The sequence below is a fragment of the Triplophysa dalaica genome, chromosome 1 (assembly GCF_015846415.1).
Source record: "Triplophysa dalaica isolate WHDGS20190420 chromosome 1, ASM1584641v1, whole genome shotgun sequence".
NCBI classification, from domain to species: domain Eukaryota; kingdom Metazoa; phylum Chordata; class Actinopteri; order Cypriniformes; family Nemacheilidae; genus Triplophysa; species Triplophysa dalaica.
The window spans coordinates 18393328-18411735 of NC_079542.1; the positions used below are offsets into that span (position 1 = coordinate 18393328).

Genomic DNA, 18408 nt, shown 5'->3' on the forward strand with positions numbered 1-18408 from the left:
AAAAGCAACATATATAACCTTATTCAACTAAGGCACAGTCCAGGCTTAAACTAAGCCATGTCTGTGAAACCGGGCTTTAGACAATTAGACAATTACCCAAAGAGTGGCCCATTTTAGCTGACTCCACCTAACATAACATCATATATTATATGAAGCATTAGTGCATTGATGAATGCAGAAGAGGCCAATTAAAGCTACAACACTAACCCAGCATGCATGATACAATACAATGAGCTCTCATGAGCTTTACATCAGGGTATTGATTGCCTGTTTATTTATACATTATCCCTGCATAAAAAACATAATGCAGATATAGGAAAACACTTATCCCAGAGTTAGGTAACATTCAAGGCTTAACGCTGGTCCTTAACTTCAATAGATGTTTGAGCTGCCTTGAGACATCTGAAAACATGACAGTGCCATTTTTTTCTCAGGTGCACACACCAGTAATGTTTTTAGGACAAATTTATGAAATCAACTAAAATATCCGAATTTAACTAAGGCATAGTCCTGCTTAAGATACGCTTGACTGTGAAAACGGGCATTTAAGAACTAACTCCTGTTTTTCATTTTTATATTTTTAGTTAACATTTTCAAACGTTTCTTTTGCCATCAATTGTAACTATACAGTAAGATATCTTTGTAGCCACAGACAAGAGAAAAAACAGATACTCAACCCAGAAAAACTGTGGCCATGTCTTCAAGATGCCCTAAGACAGCAAGTGTACCTAGTTCGAAAGCTGCTTTAAAAGCAAAGGGTGGTCACACTAAATATTAATTTGATTTAGTTAACAGAAGTTAGTAAATTCATTTATAACATTCTTTTTTTACACAAGTGCCTAAAACTTTTCACAGCACGGAGTCTTTGAATGTCTTGGACTTTTTTTGCTTTTATGGATGAAAATACTAATGTGACGGTACAATAATAGTATTATAAACATCTCTAAAATTCACTCTTTTTTATATCTTAATTCTGCATCGACTTTTATACCATAATTAAGACACAGAACTTAAAAATATAATCGAAACATTTTTAACACACAATCCTCACTACCACACACTGGAACAGCACAGCTTTTCCGTGGCTTTACACAAAGGAAAACATTATCTCTTAAACAAGATTTGATATGCTTATGTCAGAGCAATATCAATTTATTGGTTGCATATAAGAGTCACACATACACAAACATACACATTTCAGAAAACAAAAAAAACGTCCCCCTCTTTCACTAGAGAGGTGTGCCAGTTTGTTCAGCCTGTATTGCACTCTGGGTAATGTAGTCGTGAAAGAAAAAGATTGTGATTCAGCCTGATATCAGTAGAAAAGAACTGAAGTAGATTGCATTTTCTTGCAAGTCCAAAACAAGGCGAGGCCACGGCGTGGTTCAGACTGCACATAATCTCTCATGGGGGCAACAGAATACACACCTCTTTCTATAAAGAACAAGCATGCAGATCACACAAACAACTTATCTTTCTCTTTAAATAAAAAGTTCCCTTTTCAACTGGATTAAACTAAAAATCAGTTCATTTAAGTCTATGGAGTCCACACTTGGTCTATTAAATAAAGAAACAGCTCTGAAGGTTGTTTCAGTCCAACAGTTTAGAGGTACATTAGAAAACCCATCATGCCCTCTTTAAGTCATATGCAGCATTACAGTCTTTATAGCATCTACAGTATTTGGCTTCTTACAATCACACTGCACTTCCAAAACAATCCTTTTTTTCTGTAACAGCAGTATGAAGTATTTTATTGTGTTTCCGTTCCCTAGCACAAGACAAAGACTAGGAAGGCCTAAGTGTTCTGCACTGCCCAGTGCTTCAGGAATGATATTAACACACATATAATATAAATGCTGGAAGAACTTCTGCTGACGTCTGTGTTCCATAAGATAATGGCTGGCATTGTTATACACATACAGTCAGGCCTGAATAAGGATAGAAGATTTCTTGACATCAAAAGACACACAACGAACGGAGTAAAGCATGCATACAATTGCTCTCTATGTCTGTCAATCACGCGCATGCGCACACACACACAAACACGCACACGCACACACACACACCATGTGAATAAGCAGCAAGGCACTGTTACTTGGATGTTTCACTTGTGAGTATATATAAACATATATACAGCGTTTCTGTGTCAGGTCCCCTCCTGAACTACTGCTTTGCGTCAGAAACAGAGGGACTGTCTGCAAGCCAAAGACAGGTAATGAGGAAGAAAGGGGGTGAGACGGATCAAGTGCGGTCCTCCCTCTGTAGGTTTTGCGGTCCGTGTTTGGTCACTCGCAGCAGATCAGGCGGATGGGATGACCAGCAAAGGGAAGATTGGAGCGTTCAGCTATGGCCTGTCTCGCCGCCTTCTCGCTGGGGAAAGTCACCAGTGCCTCCCCGCTGCGCTGACCACTCCAATTATACAGCACGAGCACGGAGTCCGCCTGGAGCTACACACACACACACACACACACTAAAGTTATTACAAAACATGCTGCCTGTGGTATGCATTGTAATGGGTTAAAACCCCTCCACATGTTTAGACCCAGAAGTGCTACGTAAACAAAAGATTTGAGTTAATCAGGTATTATTAAAGCATTTCTCCATTAAACATGAACAGAAGTAAGTTTAGTTTAAAAAAAATCTATTCAATCATGATTAAAAGAGATAATTCCCCTAAACATAATTCTGTCGTTTATTCACCCTCACGTCATTCAATACCCATGTATGACTCCTTCTCAGCGGAACACAAAAGATGTCTTGAGAAATGTCTGCTTGGTTTTGTGTCCATATAATGGTAGTCAACGAGGGCCAATGTTTTCTTAATTCTTCGAAATATCTTCTTTTGTTTGAAAGGTTTGAAAAACATAAGGGTGAGTAAATAACGGCAGAATTTATATTTCTGGGTGAACCATCCCTTTAAGAAACCCTTTTAAAGGCAAAGAAGACCTGCAGTACATTAAGAGCATTTATAACTTCCCAACAAACACCCCGAACCAATCACACAACCCAACAGCAGCATACAGATTATTCAAGCACATTAGAACTACTAAAACAAAGAGAAAGTGTGTTAGATTTTTGATGCAAAAAAAAAAACAGAGCATTAATGGATTCCACTTCTGATTGGAGACAACCCCAGACCAATGGAAGTGAGGGAAGGAGTTAAAGAGTTTTAGTCCATGCACAAGCGACAGGTTCAGGTCAGGGGGCATCGTGGGACCTTACCTGAAGGAGCTCCCCCTACAGACACAGCCATTCTTTAGACTGAATCAGACTCCGGCCCTGATCACTCACTCCAACCAAGCTGCTGTAGTCTTCAGGAACATACTACAGCACAATGAGCCACAGTCAGTACTCGACTCACTTTAAAGTGAGAGTTCACCAAAAAAAGCATCAGTCGTTATTTATTCACTGCATTGTCATTTCAAACCTGTATGAATTCTTCCTCAGAACACAAAAGAAGATATTTTAAAGAATGTTGGTAACTGAACAGCGCCACAACATTCACTTGCATTGGTTTGGGGTCCATTTAAAATATAAGTGAATGGGTATCGCCACTGTTCGGTTACCAACATTCTTCAAAATATCTTCTTTTTTGTTCAGCAAACGAAAGAAAGTCATACGAGTTAAAATTTCAAGATCGTGAATAAATAATGACAGAATTTTCATTTTGGATAAACTTTAAAGTGAACAGTCAGCACTTTTCTCAGCGGTCATAAGCTGGGGTGATAATTTCATTAATAATTATAAATGAATTATTATTGAATCAAACTGTAGCACATATTCACACCCCTTTTTTTAGCTTTTTTACTATAGGTGAGACAAAAATGGCAAATTAATATACTGGAGATAAACACCATTTTCACTTTTATGAAGTTTGAATGATATTGATGTATAAAAAAGGCTCCAAACACAAGTTGTTATGTTCTCATATAGCACAACACAAGAGGTGACACCAATATACCCCAAACATATCCATTAAAACAAACAACACACAGAACACGGACATCCCAAAATACACTGCACAACAAGGGGAAAAAATGAAGTACACAATACATAAGGTTGCACATAGGATGTAAAAGCCTGAATTCACTATAGATAAAGAGTAAGGGGGTTTGGACCACCTGCCAAAAAGAAACCGCACACAGAGCCCAGTAGTGTGCATTTTGTCTGAGAGGTTAAAAGCACACTTGGAGGGTGAACTGGGCTCGGATCCATTTCATCAGTTCAGCCAGAAGTCAAACCTGAATTCAGCTTCTCAGACACGCGCCACCGTGATATGCTTTGTGAACACATCAGATACACCCACAGCTCAGACCTCAGAGGGCAGGGCAGACACACTGCATGCTGAAGACAGTTTCACCCTCTCCCATCCCACAAAAATATACACAATCACAGCTACTGGAAAAATGTCATGGACTAGATGTGAGAGAGTAAGCACACAAAGACCCATGCCCATAACAAAGCATCATTCACGTCCTTCTAACCATCCCTCCAACTTTAACAACCCTCTTCCCTCCTCTGAGTGTACAGTGGGTGTCATACCGTCCTCTGAAGACTCCGCCTACTCAGGCGTCAGCTAATGAGAGGTGGGGAAGAGGAGGGACAAAACAATTGAGCAAAACACTATCTTAGAGAATGACTATATAAACTACAGAACTCACAAGACTGTGTTTTGGTAACTTAAGAAATGGTATTATATAAATATCTAATTAGAAAGTATTACGATAAGAAAAATATGCATAACAACAAATATTGGGGATATTTTTGTTCTCTAACCAAATTAGAGAATTTGCGACCCTGACCATGTTATCTCTTTAGTACAAAACGTCAGATCACATAGAAGATCCTCTTTGAAACATTCACAGATCATACTGGAATAACATTGCTTCCCAAACTTTTTGCCACACCCCCTTTTGTAGAGAAACATGTTTTCGAGCCCCACTGGATCCTCACCACCTATGTACATCCACATATAGACACTCATGAAACATCCTCTCCCTGCAAACTCATATGATATTTATTGAACTCAATTTATTTGATTTCAATATAATATGACTCCATTTGTCCAGGCACAGAAAGTACAAGCGCATGTTTTTTTAAGCCCGCTCTTAACAGCAAGCAGTACGATATTTATAAACTAAATATTATTAAAAAATAATGCCTCGTAACGCCCACTCTTGGTGTCCCACCCCCTGGTTTGGGAGCCCCTAACATCGATGGAGTTTTGCACAAACTGGTGGAGTCAATGCCAGCAATATTACATGATGTCATCAAGGCAAACAAAATAAATTACTTTACTGAAATATGTTTATTAAAATTATGCTGCTGATAATATAGCTTGTGCTAAATAACTTGTGACTTTTGAATTGTTCTGTTTATAAGATTTGTCACTAAGCCAAAAAGAGACAAATTATTGAATAAAAATGTTGTGATTTAATCGCACAGAGCCTACAAAAAACATGGATGTGAGTATTCTGAAAGTTGTACTGTAATATCAAATCTGCACTTTCAACAAGAACAACAGCACACATGAGCAGACTGAATCTTAAAATAAAACTTAAACTGTATATACTGCTCAGGGAACTGAATTCCTCGAATTCCTTTTTTATGTCCCTAGAGAAAGTGAATAAGAAGTGGATAAGCCAATGAAGGGTCACCTGATATCCTTGAAAGAAGCTGAGGATGTCTTTGACCCCGGCATTGTATGGCAGGCCCTGCATTCGCACCAGCGCTCCATGTTGAGGGGACAGGATGGTAGGGGTTGGCTGGCCGGCAACAGCTGCTGCTACTGAACCAGGTGGGGCTGCAAAATAACCCATAGTGGAGGGAGAGACCGGTGGACTGAAAAAAAGAAAGGGGAGAGATTAAAGTCAATTCTTTATATATATATCAAATGTTTACGGACTACACCACATGTGTACTTATTATACCTGGGATAGTAGGCAGTGTAGTTCATATTCATATTCATGTACAGCTGTGGGTGTGGGGAGTAGTAGGCTAAAGTGGGCCCAGGGCTGTGTGTTGGGGGCTGTGGAGTTCTTGGAGTGGCCAGCAGGGGGGGCTGATACAATGTGGCCTCGTTGGGAAGCATAGCTGTGGTTGCAGGAAATGCAGCGTAGGCAGGTGGAGAGAGACCTGAGAGAGAACAATACACTTAGGAAAAGCTTCAGTGTTGTGGGATAGGGGCCAAAGTTATACGGTCATACAAGTTTGAAATGACACGAGGATGAGTTAATTCTGAATGAATTTGCATTTGTGGTTTATAGAGAGTTATTTGGGCATGCAAATCACTCGCAAACAAACATACACCCAGAGTCTGTGAATGTCATGTACACAGGGACTACTACAGTCTCCTCTGGTGTGGCGTGAGCACATACGGCCCATTCTCAAGCCAAGGTCAGACAAGCAGATCAAATCACTAAGTAAACAGCCCTTTCTTTAGTGCCACTACAGTCCTGCTCTTTCTAAATGCCAAAAAGTTGCACCTTTAGATCGGTGACCGAGGTGATCGTGCTGCTTTCTTGCACATAAACCGAAATCTGATCTCAAAGAGCAGAGCTGATAGCAGCCGACTAGAACAGTAGAGGCACACAAACAAGAATCTGAATCTCTCGAGCGGGACCAGATTACAGCCGCTGGCTCACGCTGAATACGAACTATTAATACCATGGTTCATCTTATCTCTTTCTACAAGGACTTAACATAACACAAATCCCACGTTTATGGCTCAGAGCGGGTGCATTTGGCTGATAGTAAAGGTTCAGGTAGGACAGGGGGTGGAGTCTCTCTTACAGGGCAGTTTGCAGGGAGGTGGTGAAAGGCCGCTGCGGTTCAGAGTTCCCCCCATCAGTACAAAGCTCATCTCTTCGGTGGAGCACTGGAACACCTCCACATAGCGGTCCTTCATCATCTTCTTGTGGCACTTCTGAGACACCATGAACGCGCGGTCTGCCGACCTCATCTGTATAAAGGCGTCACCGGATGGACGACCCTAGAAGATGACCCGAAAAAGTGGTCAGAAATTGTTCTAGAAATGTCTGATTTGGAGCATGTATCTGACAGGGACGTCTCTAGTTTTTTGTAGGATGACTAGTTGACCATTGTGGCCCGTGTCTATTATCTGACATGTTAAAGTTGTCACCTGCTGGTTAAGGACCATGTGCACTCCGTGTGGTTTGATGTCAATGGTGTGTTCCCCCATAAACTCCAGGATCTCTTCGATGGCAGCGGTGTAGGGCAGACCTCTCAGTCTGACGCAGTCTCGTGAGCTGCCAGTGGCGATGAAGGGAGGCGTGGCCATAACAGGCAAAGACATGATTGGAGCAGGAGAAGGAGGAAGAGTGGAGATCAGTGGAGTGGACATGTAGCGGTTCAGTACCTAGTTTGAAAACACGCAGAGGAAAAAACAATGACACAACTATTCTGGACAAGAAAAACATTACCCAATCCACTGTAATGACTGGTCGTTTCTGTTAACCACACACCCACGGAAATCCCATATAATAACACCCTATACATGACAAGAAGAAAATACTATATTTTGCATTATATTTTTTTCATTATAACCAAGGGCAGCGTTGCCAGATCTTATAACAGTAAACAATCATATGCACAGAACTAACAAAATAAAGTTGTGTGTTTCGAAATATTTTACTGACAATGACTTGCAACTTCCTTGTTTTACCACTGTGTGAAAAAACAACCCCAAGAAAGTTCCTGACTGACGCTTAAGACTTTTATTTCATTCCTGATTAAATAAGGCTTTACGTGTACCTGCTGGACCTCAGCTGCAGTACTGCGAAACAGCTCGATGTATCTCTTGCCCAGGATTTGTTTGTGCTTCTTCAGGGCATTTTGGGCATATTCTTCACAGGCAAAGAGAACGAACGCATCCCCGGTGGGACGCCCATCTGGGTACTTTACAAACAGAAGTCCCTCCATCCCGTCCGTCACTGGGCTGTCCGGCCCCAGGAAACCCAGAACATCCTGAGGAGTTGCAGTGAACGGAAGCCCCCGCATTCGGATAATCATCTGGTTCTCTTTAGAAAGAAACTGAGCAACCTCATTGGATGTGCCTGTCAAGAAAGAAAAATATTATAGGCATGATTACAGTATAAAGTATAAAGTGACTGCTTTAATCTTCAACAGAGTACCCACACCTGAGCAGTGTTACTCCATTTGATGGCAACAAAAGGTACAGAATGTCAGAACATCCACTCTGGAGGCTTTCAACTACTCTAAAAGCTTTCAGCAGACGCATCAACACACGCGGGTGTAATTATATCTAGTCGAGCCGCTGGTCTTTTACACCTTCTGTGTGTGAGGCTTTTCAGAGGCACCTGACCAATCTTTCTCCCTAAGGGAAGAGCTCTCTCTCTATTTGGCCTGGACACGGTTGGGGGGCAGGAGAGAAGCAGAGTAGAGTTTCCCTCTCTACCTGCCTAACATGAGTCAGCACAGGAAGAGTCTGACAAAGAGCCTTTCATTTCCCAGCAGGAAAAAATGAGACACGCATACACACACACCTGGGAATAGCGGATGGAGATTTACTCTAAAAACACTTGAGAAACTTCTTCTCAAATTGTCTTTCTAAATTCATTTGAAATGTCAAGACTTTAAAGTCTCTCACCTCCAGCGATTTTCAAAAACTCCTCTCCTGTGGCTTTATACACCTGAAACGAGAGTTAAACATAATGTCAGGGGATCGCACTAATAAAAATGAAAGTCATGATGGTTGTGCGATCACATTGTGTTAATCTGCTCATCTACATATAACAATTAAAAATATGTCAGAATAAAAGTGACCCAGTGTGTAAAAACACACAGTCATTTTTTGGTAATTTTCGTTCTCCACATAAAATCATCCTACATAAAATGTAAAGAACCTTCTTTAAAACGAATGATCGTTTTTGCACAGACTCGGTCACTGATGTGAGTGCTGTTACCAAATTAATGTCTATGCAGATGCGTTTGGATGCCGTGATGAAATAAACTCACTTCTATGTATCTGCTGCCCATGTGGTGTTTATGTCTGTCCAGAGCCATGTCTCTGTGCTCGGAGTTTATGAATCGCACCAGAGCCTCTCCGTTCCTCCGGCCTTGAGCGTTTAGACACAGAGCAACGCCTCCTCTGATTTACACAGATATAGAAAAAACATAAGACTCATGTGCAACATGTAAAACGTAACAATATTGATACACTTCTGATGAATCTCTAATGCAATTCTACTTTATGTAACATTTGTCTGGATTCTGGAGTCCCAGTAAGGTTTTACATTACGCTGTTAATGGGCACTTAAGGGTCTGTCCTGAGCACGCTCTGTATCGTTGTGAGTGTGTGTCTCAGTGCTACATTGAGCTTTAATCTCACTTGGCAATGTTGAGACCCTTGAAGAACCGAGCGATGTCCTGATCAGAAGACTGCCATGGCAACCCGCGGGCTCTGATGACCGTCTCGCTGTCCACAGCCTCTGTTTTACTGCTGAAAACACATGCAGACACACAGGTAACCATCACACATCCTCAGCAGTTTTTCACAAGTAATATTCATAATGGAATGCCAAAATCAACCTGAGACTAATGGGCACCAGCAGGGCTGATGGACACTCTCTTACATTGTATAAATATAATTAAAGCATGCCTTTATTGTTTGTCACCAAGTATATCAGTAGTATCCAGTACATACCACGCTCCGGATTCAAACTTGTAGTTGACAACCTCATAATCTGAGAATGTGTGATCTACAAAGAATAAAAATTATAAAGATTAGGAGATCAATTGTTACATGCCGTGTTGTGTGCTTCAAATGTGAATGCAGGTGTGATTGTTCTGTTGGTGTGTAAAACTCAATTGGAGTTTTGGGTTCCTCGCCACCGTTTGCATATTGTTTTGCACTTTTTGCCTAGCCGGGCTTTAGAATTCAGAAATTTTACATAATTAATATTGCATATAGGAATTTATAGTCCGTTTAATATTTGACCTGTGGTTCTCTCTCCTTTATCTTAAATGTGTGCTTTCACTGTGCGTGTGTGCGTTTATGTCGATCTGTGTAAGTATGTATGCATATTGTGTGTGTGGAGCATTTGTCAGTCTTTTGTGTTTTCACCTTTTTCTTGTTTTAACAGGTATATGACTTTAGTTATATTGCTTGTAGTCAATGTGTCTCATGTACAGCTGCTTTGTTACAATAAAACTTGTAAAACGCGCTATATAAATAAAGTTGAGTTGAGTTGAGTAAAGGATGAATTTATCATGCTGTTTAACTCACTGTAAGGTTCAGCCAGGAGGTGCAACAATAGCAGGACCATGTTCTTCACCTCCCTCACTCCCGCCTCCTGATCCACCACCTCGGGAACGCACACATCTGAGAAGGTCAAGGTCAAGGCACAAAGAGCAATACAAACATGGCACAGACATATTCATACTGAACCACTGAGGTCTAAACATTTTCATTTTCCCTCTAATGTTCCTTTAAACACTCAAATCTCGTTTCAATTGACAGTAGATTTGATGCTGATAAATAGAATGTAATGGATCAACATGGATGTTACGCATCAAGCGTTCTGCTCAAGTCTTTAGATCGGTTACATAAATCACAGTAAAACTAGTTTTAGAGGCAGGATACAGTCCAGCATGGAGGTCAGAGTGAGATCTTTGACCGTGCCTGCGTTGGGGCAGCATTTGTGAAACTCTTTCCTCAAGTCCACAAACGAGTAGAAACACTCCGGCAAGACCAGATTCTACAACACAGACAGGCAAATGAGGGGGATTTGCGAAGGAAAATACGCTCGAGAGGAGCCCGAGGGTTGGGCAGGGAACAGCGAGCGCTGAAGAGGGATAAAGGACTGAAAGTGCCAGCATTCCAGTGAAGATTAAAACATGTTTGTGCTCAACAGATGACACCAAAACTGATAGCTCATCTTTTGCTAGAATAAAATGAAGTAGATACTGGAAATATCATCCCAACCAGGATGAAAGAGTGGTTGAGGATTTACCTTTTTGGAGGCCTCAGGGTGAAGCACCTGTTGGATAAGCAGTGGGCCGTCCACACACAGCGTGTATGAGCTTCTGCCCAAAGACTCGAGCTCAGCTGATACAGACTGGTGAAACTAAAGAAAGAAAGAATAGAAAACAAATCAACAAGGAGATTTATTTCCATTCCAAGCAATGAAAATCACAGCATCAGATAAACCTACAAGAAACAGATCAACTTGTTTGTGTATTAAGATTCTCAAATCAACAGCTTTGAAAGCTCTACCACAATGTCAAGGGAACTACAGAGGTCATCCTTCGTACGTTGTAAAGCGTTCCCTGTGTGCGCATGCGTCTGCTTGTTTTACAGTTTAAGCAGCTGGTCAGACTGGTTTGGTGAAAATACAGGAAGTGAGCCGTGGCCGCTGCCGTTGTCATTTCAGATAAAGCGCATCACATGACTAGCAACATAGATGACAAAACAAATGCAAAGCTTTACAAACAACACCTGCACATTCTTAGCTATGGGGCTCTCACATACACAAGTTTTTTCAATGTGTTTTTGGCTTTCAGCTGCTCATGAGCACAGGTTGGCAAGCACCTCATGAGACTGAATGTACGATAAAAACACCAAAAAACTACAAGTGACAACAAAATCAGGGAAATATTGTATAATGTTTCAACAAGACTGAGAAAACCTTAGGCTTTGGAAAGAAAGGATATTTCTCAGAGATCCTGGGATAAAATAAATCCTGTATCTAAGGCCACGTATACACGATGAAAAATGGAAAAGTTTTTGAAAAGTTTCACATACACATGACAGCATTATCAAAACGGTCTGCACTTACACGCATCAAGGAAAACGGATAAAAACACTGTAGTATGCATGCCAGGCCAATGGATGGCGATGTTGTAATGTAAAGAAACAGGACGTGCCTTGGCACATACACATGCACAGTTAGAAGCCAAAAATGCTTTTTAATACTGTTGCTCGACATATATGTGTATTTAATGTCTGGGAAATTTTAATAGTTTGTCCACATTTTGCTGGGGAAACTTAAATACATAGTCGACCAGCGAGAGCTTACAGTACGGAAGCTGCCATATTGTTTTGGCTACACTCGCGCTACTGAGTGTGTAATATGCAGGAGTGTGACGTCATTGTTTTCAGAAAGGGCCGTTTATATGGAACCTAAAAAAAATTGCACTTTCAAAAGTTTGCGTTTTTCAGTACCCCAAGAGCCGTTTCCATCAAACCGAATGTCTAAAACGCATAAGAAATTTTCCATTTTCTGCTGAAGACTCCGTCGTATAAACAGCATCTATCACATGACTATCTGAAGGGATATTTCACTACCAAATCAAAATGTCCCCATGATTTACTCACCCTCAAGTTTTCCTATCTGAATACAGCGTTCTTCTGGAAGAATATTCGAGTCAGATATATAATACCATGCATCATTTTGCTTCCAAGCGGTAGAATGTGAGTGAACGGGTGTTGATTTTTTTAAATGTTAATACCGTTGTCAATATGGATATTTCTCCTAAACAAATACATTGATTCAACTCTTTGTTAAAACCACGGAGCCATGTCAAGCAGTTCTTTGATCGATGGATGCACTTTTTGGAGCTTCAAAAACATCAACACTCGTTCGAACGACGCATTTATATAGCGCTTTCATTGTCTATTGCTGGACACCCAAAGCGCTTTACAATCATATGAGCGGGGTCTCTCCTCACCCACCACAAGTGTACAGCATCCACTTGGATGATGCGACTGCAGCCACAGTACATTGGCGCAAGTGCCCTTACCACACACCAGCTATCAGTGGAGAGGAGAGAGAGATAGAGCTAATTCAGAGGGTGGGGAATATTAGAAGGCCATGATTGACAAGGGCCATTGGAGGGAATCTGGCCGACCCACCAGGGTTACACCCTTACTCTTTACTAAAAGTGCCATGGGATTTTTAATGACCACAAGGAGAAAAAAAACTTCATTCATCAATTTGAGAGGCACCTGAGCGGTGAGGTTATGTTTTATAACCAGCCTTAACTCATCTTAATACAAGGATTCAAATAGTCATTACAGGTTTACCAAAAGCATCAGAATAGCCCTGTATTGACATAGCAATCTTCTGCCAGAAAATGCAATTGTTTAGCACTGCTCTCCGTGAGATTTTTTGTGTGTATTGTTTGCAAATGACTGTTTTCGCTGCACAGCCCCACCTTGCACAAATTAGTAATCGCATTAAATTCTTCAACGCAAACGTTCCACTTAAACAGAGACACACCCTAGTGACAACACCTATTGACTGCGAGATAGAAGATCAAACTCTAAGACTGAGTAAAGCAGGCTCAGAAGTACTGAAATGAAAACAAAGAGCAATATTTTGCTGTGTTTCGACTGGGACACTAAAGTTTCAGTTTCACATTCTCTACTGCAAAACAGAGTAAGAGAGAAATTTGATCTTTGGGTTACATAATCAATCAATCAATCTCTCCTGTTCAGGCTGTTTGCTTAGTGTGTGTGTACAGAAAGGGCAAATTCCAAATGCCCTTTTTGGTGCCTTTACAGGGCAATGAAGGAAAGGAAAACCCTACAAAGATTCGCTCTAAATGCGGTGTAATGTCTTGCCAATACTTGAATTCATTCAAGTCCCTTGATAAAATATTACTTATTCTTGTGTCATCTTTTGTAGCATTTCCTCGGTATTCACTTTAAATCCTGAAGTAATTTGCTTTAAATTATACCAAGATAGTTAAACCCCCAATTCGCTCTTTTAAAAGGGATAGTTCACCCAAAAATAAAGGTAATCATTTATTCACCCTGAAAGACCAAAGTCTGTTTTCAAAAGTCGTGTCACTCGGTGGGCATGTTTGCAATGCCACATGGCAACAAGACAATTATCTGGTTTCTTAAATATCTGCCAAAAATCTGAATTACAGAGCAAATTTCCAATCAATAAGTTTTGTTAGCAAAACTTTGGTTTCTTAAGCTTCCATCCCATTCATTGTTATGGTAGTGGTGCATCTCTTTAATATCTTTTAGATTTTAAATGACTCTTTAGTCTATGAAACACAAGAGAAGATATTTGAAAGCAGATGTAACACACATGTAATATCTCATATTAATCTTGAGTACCTATAGAGTAGCATTGCATATTTAAAATCTTCAAAGAGTCTTTAGTTTGATCACATTTATAAAAGACAGAACAGCTGTAGTACGATTATTTCTGAAAACAGGCGAGCCCAGAACACATGTGGGCTAGGGGTGGAACTAAAGCAGAAGCAAACACTACATCATCGCATTGTCCCTGCATAAGTGTTGTGTACCTTATGCATGTACGCGCCGCATGCCAACAAAAAACAGACATGACATTGTGAAGAAGTCTGAATGCATTAAACACTGTGGCACACACACCACCTTTAAAAAAAGGTATTTTTGTTTCCATAAAATAAAAAAGTCAACTAGTGTCCAGTGTTGTTTGGTTGCTAACATACTTCAAAATATCTTCTTTTGTGTTCTGAAGAAGTCGTACAGGTTTTTGAAATGACATAAGGATGAGAAAATTAAAGATTTATATTTTAGAGGTAAACACTTTTAACAGAAAACAGCCTATTCTGTACATGTTTGCTTCTACCCACCATGACAATAAAGTATGCAAATTGCAATGAACATGAATAAAAAAATATTACGTTTTTTTATATCTAATCAATGATAAACACAACTTTGGTGGCTGTTGTAAGGAATCATTGTCATTCAAAATAAAGTGCCAGATAAGTTACATGAGACAGAGTGAGTCGAGAATACAGTAAAGCTCACTTTGAAAAGGAATCCACGCACGAAGCAAAGTGGGAGTGTTCTGAGATAAGGTAAGAGGATGTGCCTGCAGCCCGCCTCGGATGTTTAAGCAACATTAATCTATTCATTTAATGTAAAGTGTTTTGTCCCACATCTCATTCATCTCTTTTCATTTCTCTGATGGAAAGTTTGTTCCTTTCTGCTCTGAGGCTGAATGAAAGAACGGATGAACGTGTCACTCATCTTATACATTCTAGCATCTGTGTGCGTTTCCCACAATCCTCCCTTAGCACTGACAGTCTGAGGCGAAATAAAGCACTCCGCTCATCACACACAGGTACTGACACGCATCTGCCAGGCTGCTCTGCACTCTGGTAGCTCACAAACACACACACCCTCTTTTACACAACCAAGCTGACTTTCTCTGACAAACACACTTATCTCACGAACAAACTCAATTCTTCCTAAACTCTTAATAAAATTCCCTCAGCCACAGTAACACACAAAAACACACACACACACAGGTGTGTTAGCTTCCCATTATTCCCACAACATTAGCCTCCATCAGCAGGTGTAAAGCCAAAGTGATATATCCAGTGAACTGTTTTCGTTATTGTTCTGCTGTTGACACAGCAGCCCTGTAGGAAACAGCAGAAAAGGAAGCATCAAAGCTCTAAAAAACCGCGAGTAAGAAAGGATGAGCCACATTAAGTGTATCCTGCTAAACACCAGTTGTAAACTTGTTTTCCAGCCCAGTGTGTGAGAAATGACAAGTTAAAATAGAGCTCAGTGTAAATGAGACGTAAAAGACTCATTTACTACACATTAAAACATTAATTTTAGTTTTATTCTCTTTTATTCACACTCTTATTTAAGAATGAATCATTTAATACACCAAAACATCTGATGACGGTCACTATATATTTATTTCTACTGCTATGAATTTGTAAGGAAGGACAACCACAAGAATAAAAACCAACTTCAGCCAACTTTCTATCTATCTGAAAGGTGGGCGGGACAAATTGATTTCACAAGTTAATATTTACAGAGCCCTTTAGGGATAGGCTACAAACCGAAAGGTGATAGCATGTAAAAATATCCCTAAGTGAATGCACGAAGTGCGCACTACAACTCCAATGTGAAGAAGTGAAAGAGTCCTGCTTAGAATAAACATTTAAAGTCTTTTCATTCCACATTAGTAAATAAAATGTATTGAAATTGCCAATCATTACAACCAAAGCTTAGAGTAGCCACAAAACAATCCCACAACTGAGCTCTTATTCTAAATTCCTTGTGAGGCACAGTAATGAGATGGTGTGAAACAGTGGGGGGTGGGAACAGGCTTGCAAAGTACAAACAAATTCTCTCCATGTCAGGGCTGAGAAACACGTTTGGCAACAACCGCCCTTTGTCAAAACATACCTGCAGAACTCAGGAGGAACCTGAAACTATCCGTATCCTGCTCAATAACGGGGCTAACACGGATACCAAACGTGAGAAAAGGAACTGGCTCCGTATTCTCTTCTTACTCTGTTTATCCCCTTATATCTGAGTCTCTCACGCTGCTGAAATGTAACTTTCAGGTATAGGTCCATTCACAGGTAAACATTCCGTGTTCCAGATGTCTGCTGAACACATCAGTCCAAAACATGACTAGACCTGCACTCTCCCCTCGAGCAACGTGCTTGTGCCTTCCTTGCCACACCCAAACCACACACACAAAATATTTCTATACATTGACATGCAAAACATTGACATACTGCTATTATATGTGCACGAAGGACCTACACATGGACAGTCAACTTCTTTGGCACGTACATGTATGAGAATAATTGTTTCCTTATTTCTGTACTGTTTTTAAGTCTTTACCGTTCGTTTCAAAATGTGAATTTGTGAAAGCTGCTCTGGAGAAATGCAAATTGTGAAAAGTGCAATAATACAGTTGAATTAAACTGCATTGTGTCTATAATTAACTTTTTATCGCAAAAACTGGTTGGAATTTCCTACTTTCAAATAATTTGACATTCAATAAAGAATGCGTCAATAAATATTCCCAACTCATTAGCTAGGATGCTGAGCCTTGATGTTTTATTTGTCATTTCAAGTAGAAAACAAACAAACCATACACACTGTACGGATACAGAAGTCTCTCTCACCTGTTGTAGGATGCTCTCCAGCGGTTCTTCGGCCTTGCACAGTTCCTCTGCAGTGAGTCTCGTCTCCTCCTTACACTGCTCTGTGAGATCCACACTGTCCGGCTTCACCAGACGCCGCTGAAGTTTGCCCACCTGTTAACAATATCAACTCTTTCAACCGGCCTCGCAATGTTTCCACTCCCCACGTGCATAGAAAGATAGACAGCTCAAAATCCAGCTTTGGGACACTAACACGATGATGGTATCTCGGGCGGCGTGTTTGAGTGTCGGTGTAAATGCAAAGCAGACATGGCAGGGTTACTGACCTACAGGCGATGACATGCACCAAACATGGCACGCTTTCCTCTCTCGAGGCTTTAAGACACCTTTTTACACTATATGGTTACCAAACAAATAAACGACGCGTTCGTTTTGACGTCAGCATGACCTAGCGTTGTTAAAGCGGTAACATTGTAACTTCGAGAAAGCGTACCTTGCTGGTTAATGTCAGCTGTCAAGGTGATTTCTAACACTAGAATAGTGTAACCATTGTGACTAGCCACAAAACGGGGTCAAAAGGTCCGTACCTTCTTCTCATGTAGATCCACAATTTGCCACACCAAGAGAATTAATTCCCTCTCATCCGACCCCAGTTTACCCCCATTTGCACCAGCTGTTGCCCCAAAGAACACCACCAGAGTATCACTGTGCGAAGCCATCAGGGACCACAAGGGTAAAAACTACAATTAAGAGCAAAGATCAAATAAAACAGTAACACGAGGGTCCACCGTTCTCCAAGAGAAGCACACAAAAGAAATGGAAATTCAATTGTAGTACACGAGGAAGGACAGAAGATTACTCCAGAGAGAGAGACACGACAGAGAGTGCGGCAGGAGACTGTACCTGTTGCGGTACTTGTGCGTTCTCTATCCAGAGTTACTGGTTTGACTGGTAAAGACGGCAGAAAAAAGTCCTGGTTCGTCTCACGCTAACCCCACAACAAGCCCTGAAGGCTTTCTCGCGGTGTCGCTTTTTTCTCGGTTACCTGGCTTTGGTTCGGCCTCCCTGTTTGGAGTCAATCTCCCCACGGAGCGCGCCGATTGGCTGGTTTGTAAAGGTGAGGGCGGGGCGTGACGTTGCAAGCGCCTATGTAATCCGCGCTGATTGGTCTGTTGTGGGCTAGGAAGTTAGAAAGATAAGACTTCATTTTGTCCTGGTAAACTGCAGATCACCTTTATATAGGTCCTCTTCCTGATCTGATGTGTCGGTGCCCTCTGACTTTATTTCGTTTTCTATTTTTCATTCTTTTTTGATAAAAAAATACTCGGTTCGCACAAAAAAAAGGAAATTCTGACGTCATTTATTCACCCTCATATTGTTCCAAATCTGTATAAATGTATTAGTTCTGATGAACACAGAGAAAGATATTTGGAAGAATGCTTGTCACCAAACAGTTCTTGGCCACCGTTGACTAACATAGTAGGAAAAATGCTTTATACA

General features: G+C 40.7%; 1 protein-coding gene across 4 annotated transcripts; it reads right to left on the reverse strand.

The window, feature by feature from the left end:
• Positions 1-1116: 1116 nt before the first annotated feature.
• esrp2 (epithelial splicing regulatory protein 2) lies at positions 1117-17968 on the reverse strand. 4 transcript variants are annotated; one of them, XR_008907065.1, is made up of 17 exons: positions 17496-17805; positions 16930-17061; positions 10995-11108; positions 10625-10739; positions 10268-10363; positions 9686-9740; positions 9371-9481; positions 8998-9130; positions 8630-8672; positions 7774-8075; positions 7142-7378; positions 6793-6991; positions 5931-6135; positions 5658-5841; positions 4543-4576; positions 3223-3324; positions 1117-2447 (listed from the first exon to the last, which is right to left on the reverse strand). XR_008907065.1 is itself a non-coding variant. In XM_056751661.1 (17 exons), exons 2-16 carry the CDS (start codon positions 17625-17627, stop codon positions 3238-3240), a joined length of 2145 nt encoding a protein of 714 aa, XP_056607639.1. In that variant the 5' UTR covers positions 17628-17648; positions 17812-17968; the 3' UTR covers positions 1117-2447; positions 3223-3237. The 4 variants fall into 4 exon arrangements, 3 of the variants coding, with proteins under 3 accessions (XP_056607639.1, XP_056607644.1, XP_056607630.1); XM_056751661.1 differs by lacking the exon at positions 4543-4576 and adding an exon at positions 17812-17968 and having other exon boundaries at positions 17496-17648; XM_056751666.1 differs by lacking the exon at positions 4543-4576 and having other exon boundaries at positions 9371-9478.
• Between the last annotated feature and the right edge of the window lie 440 nt (positions 17969-18408).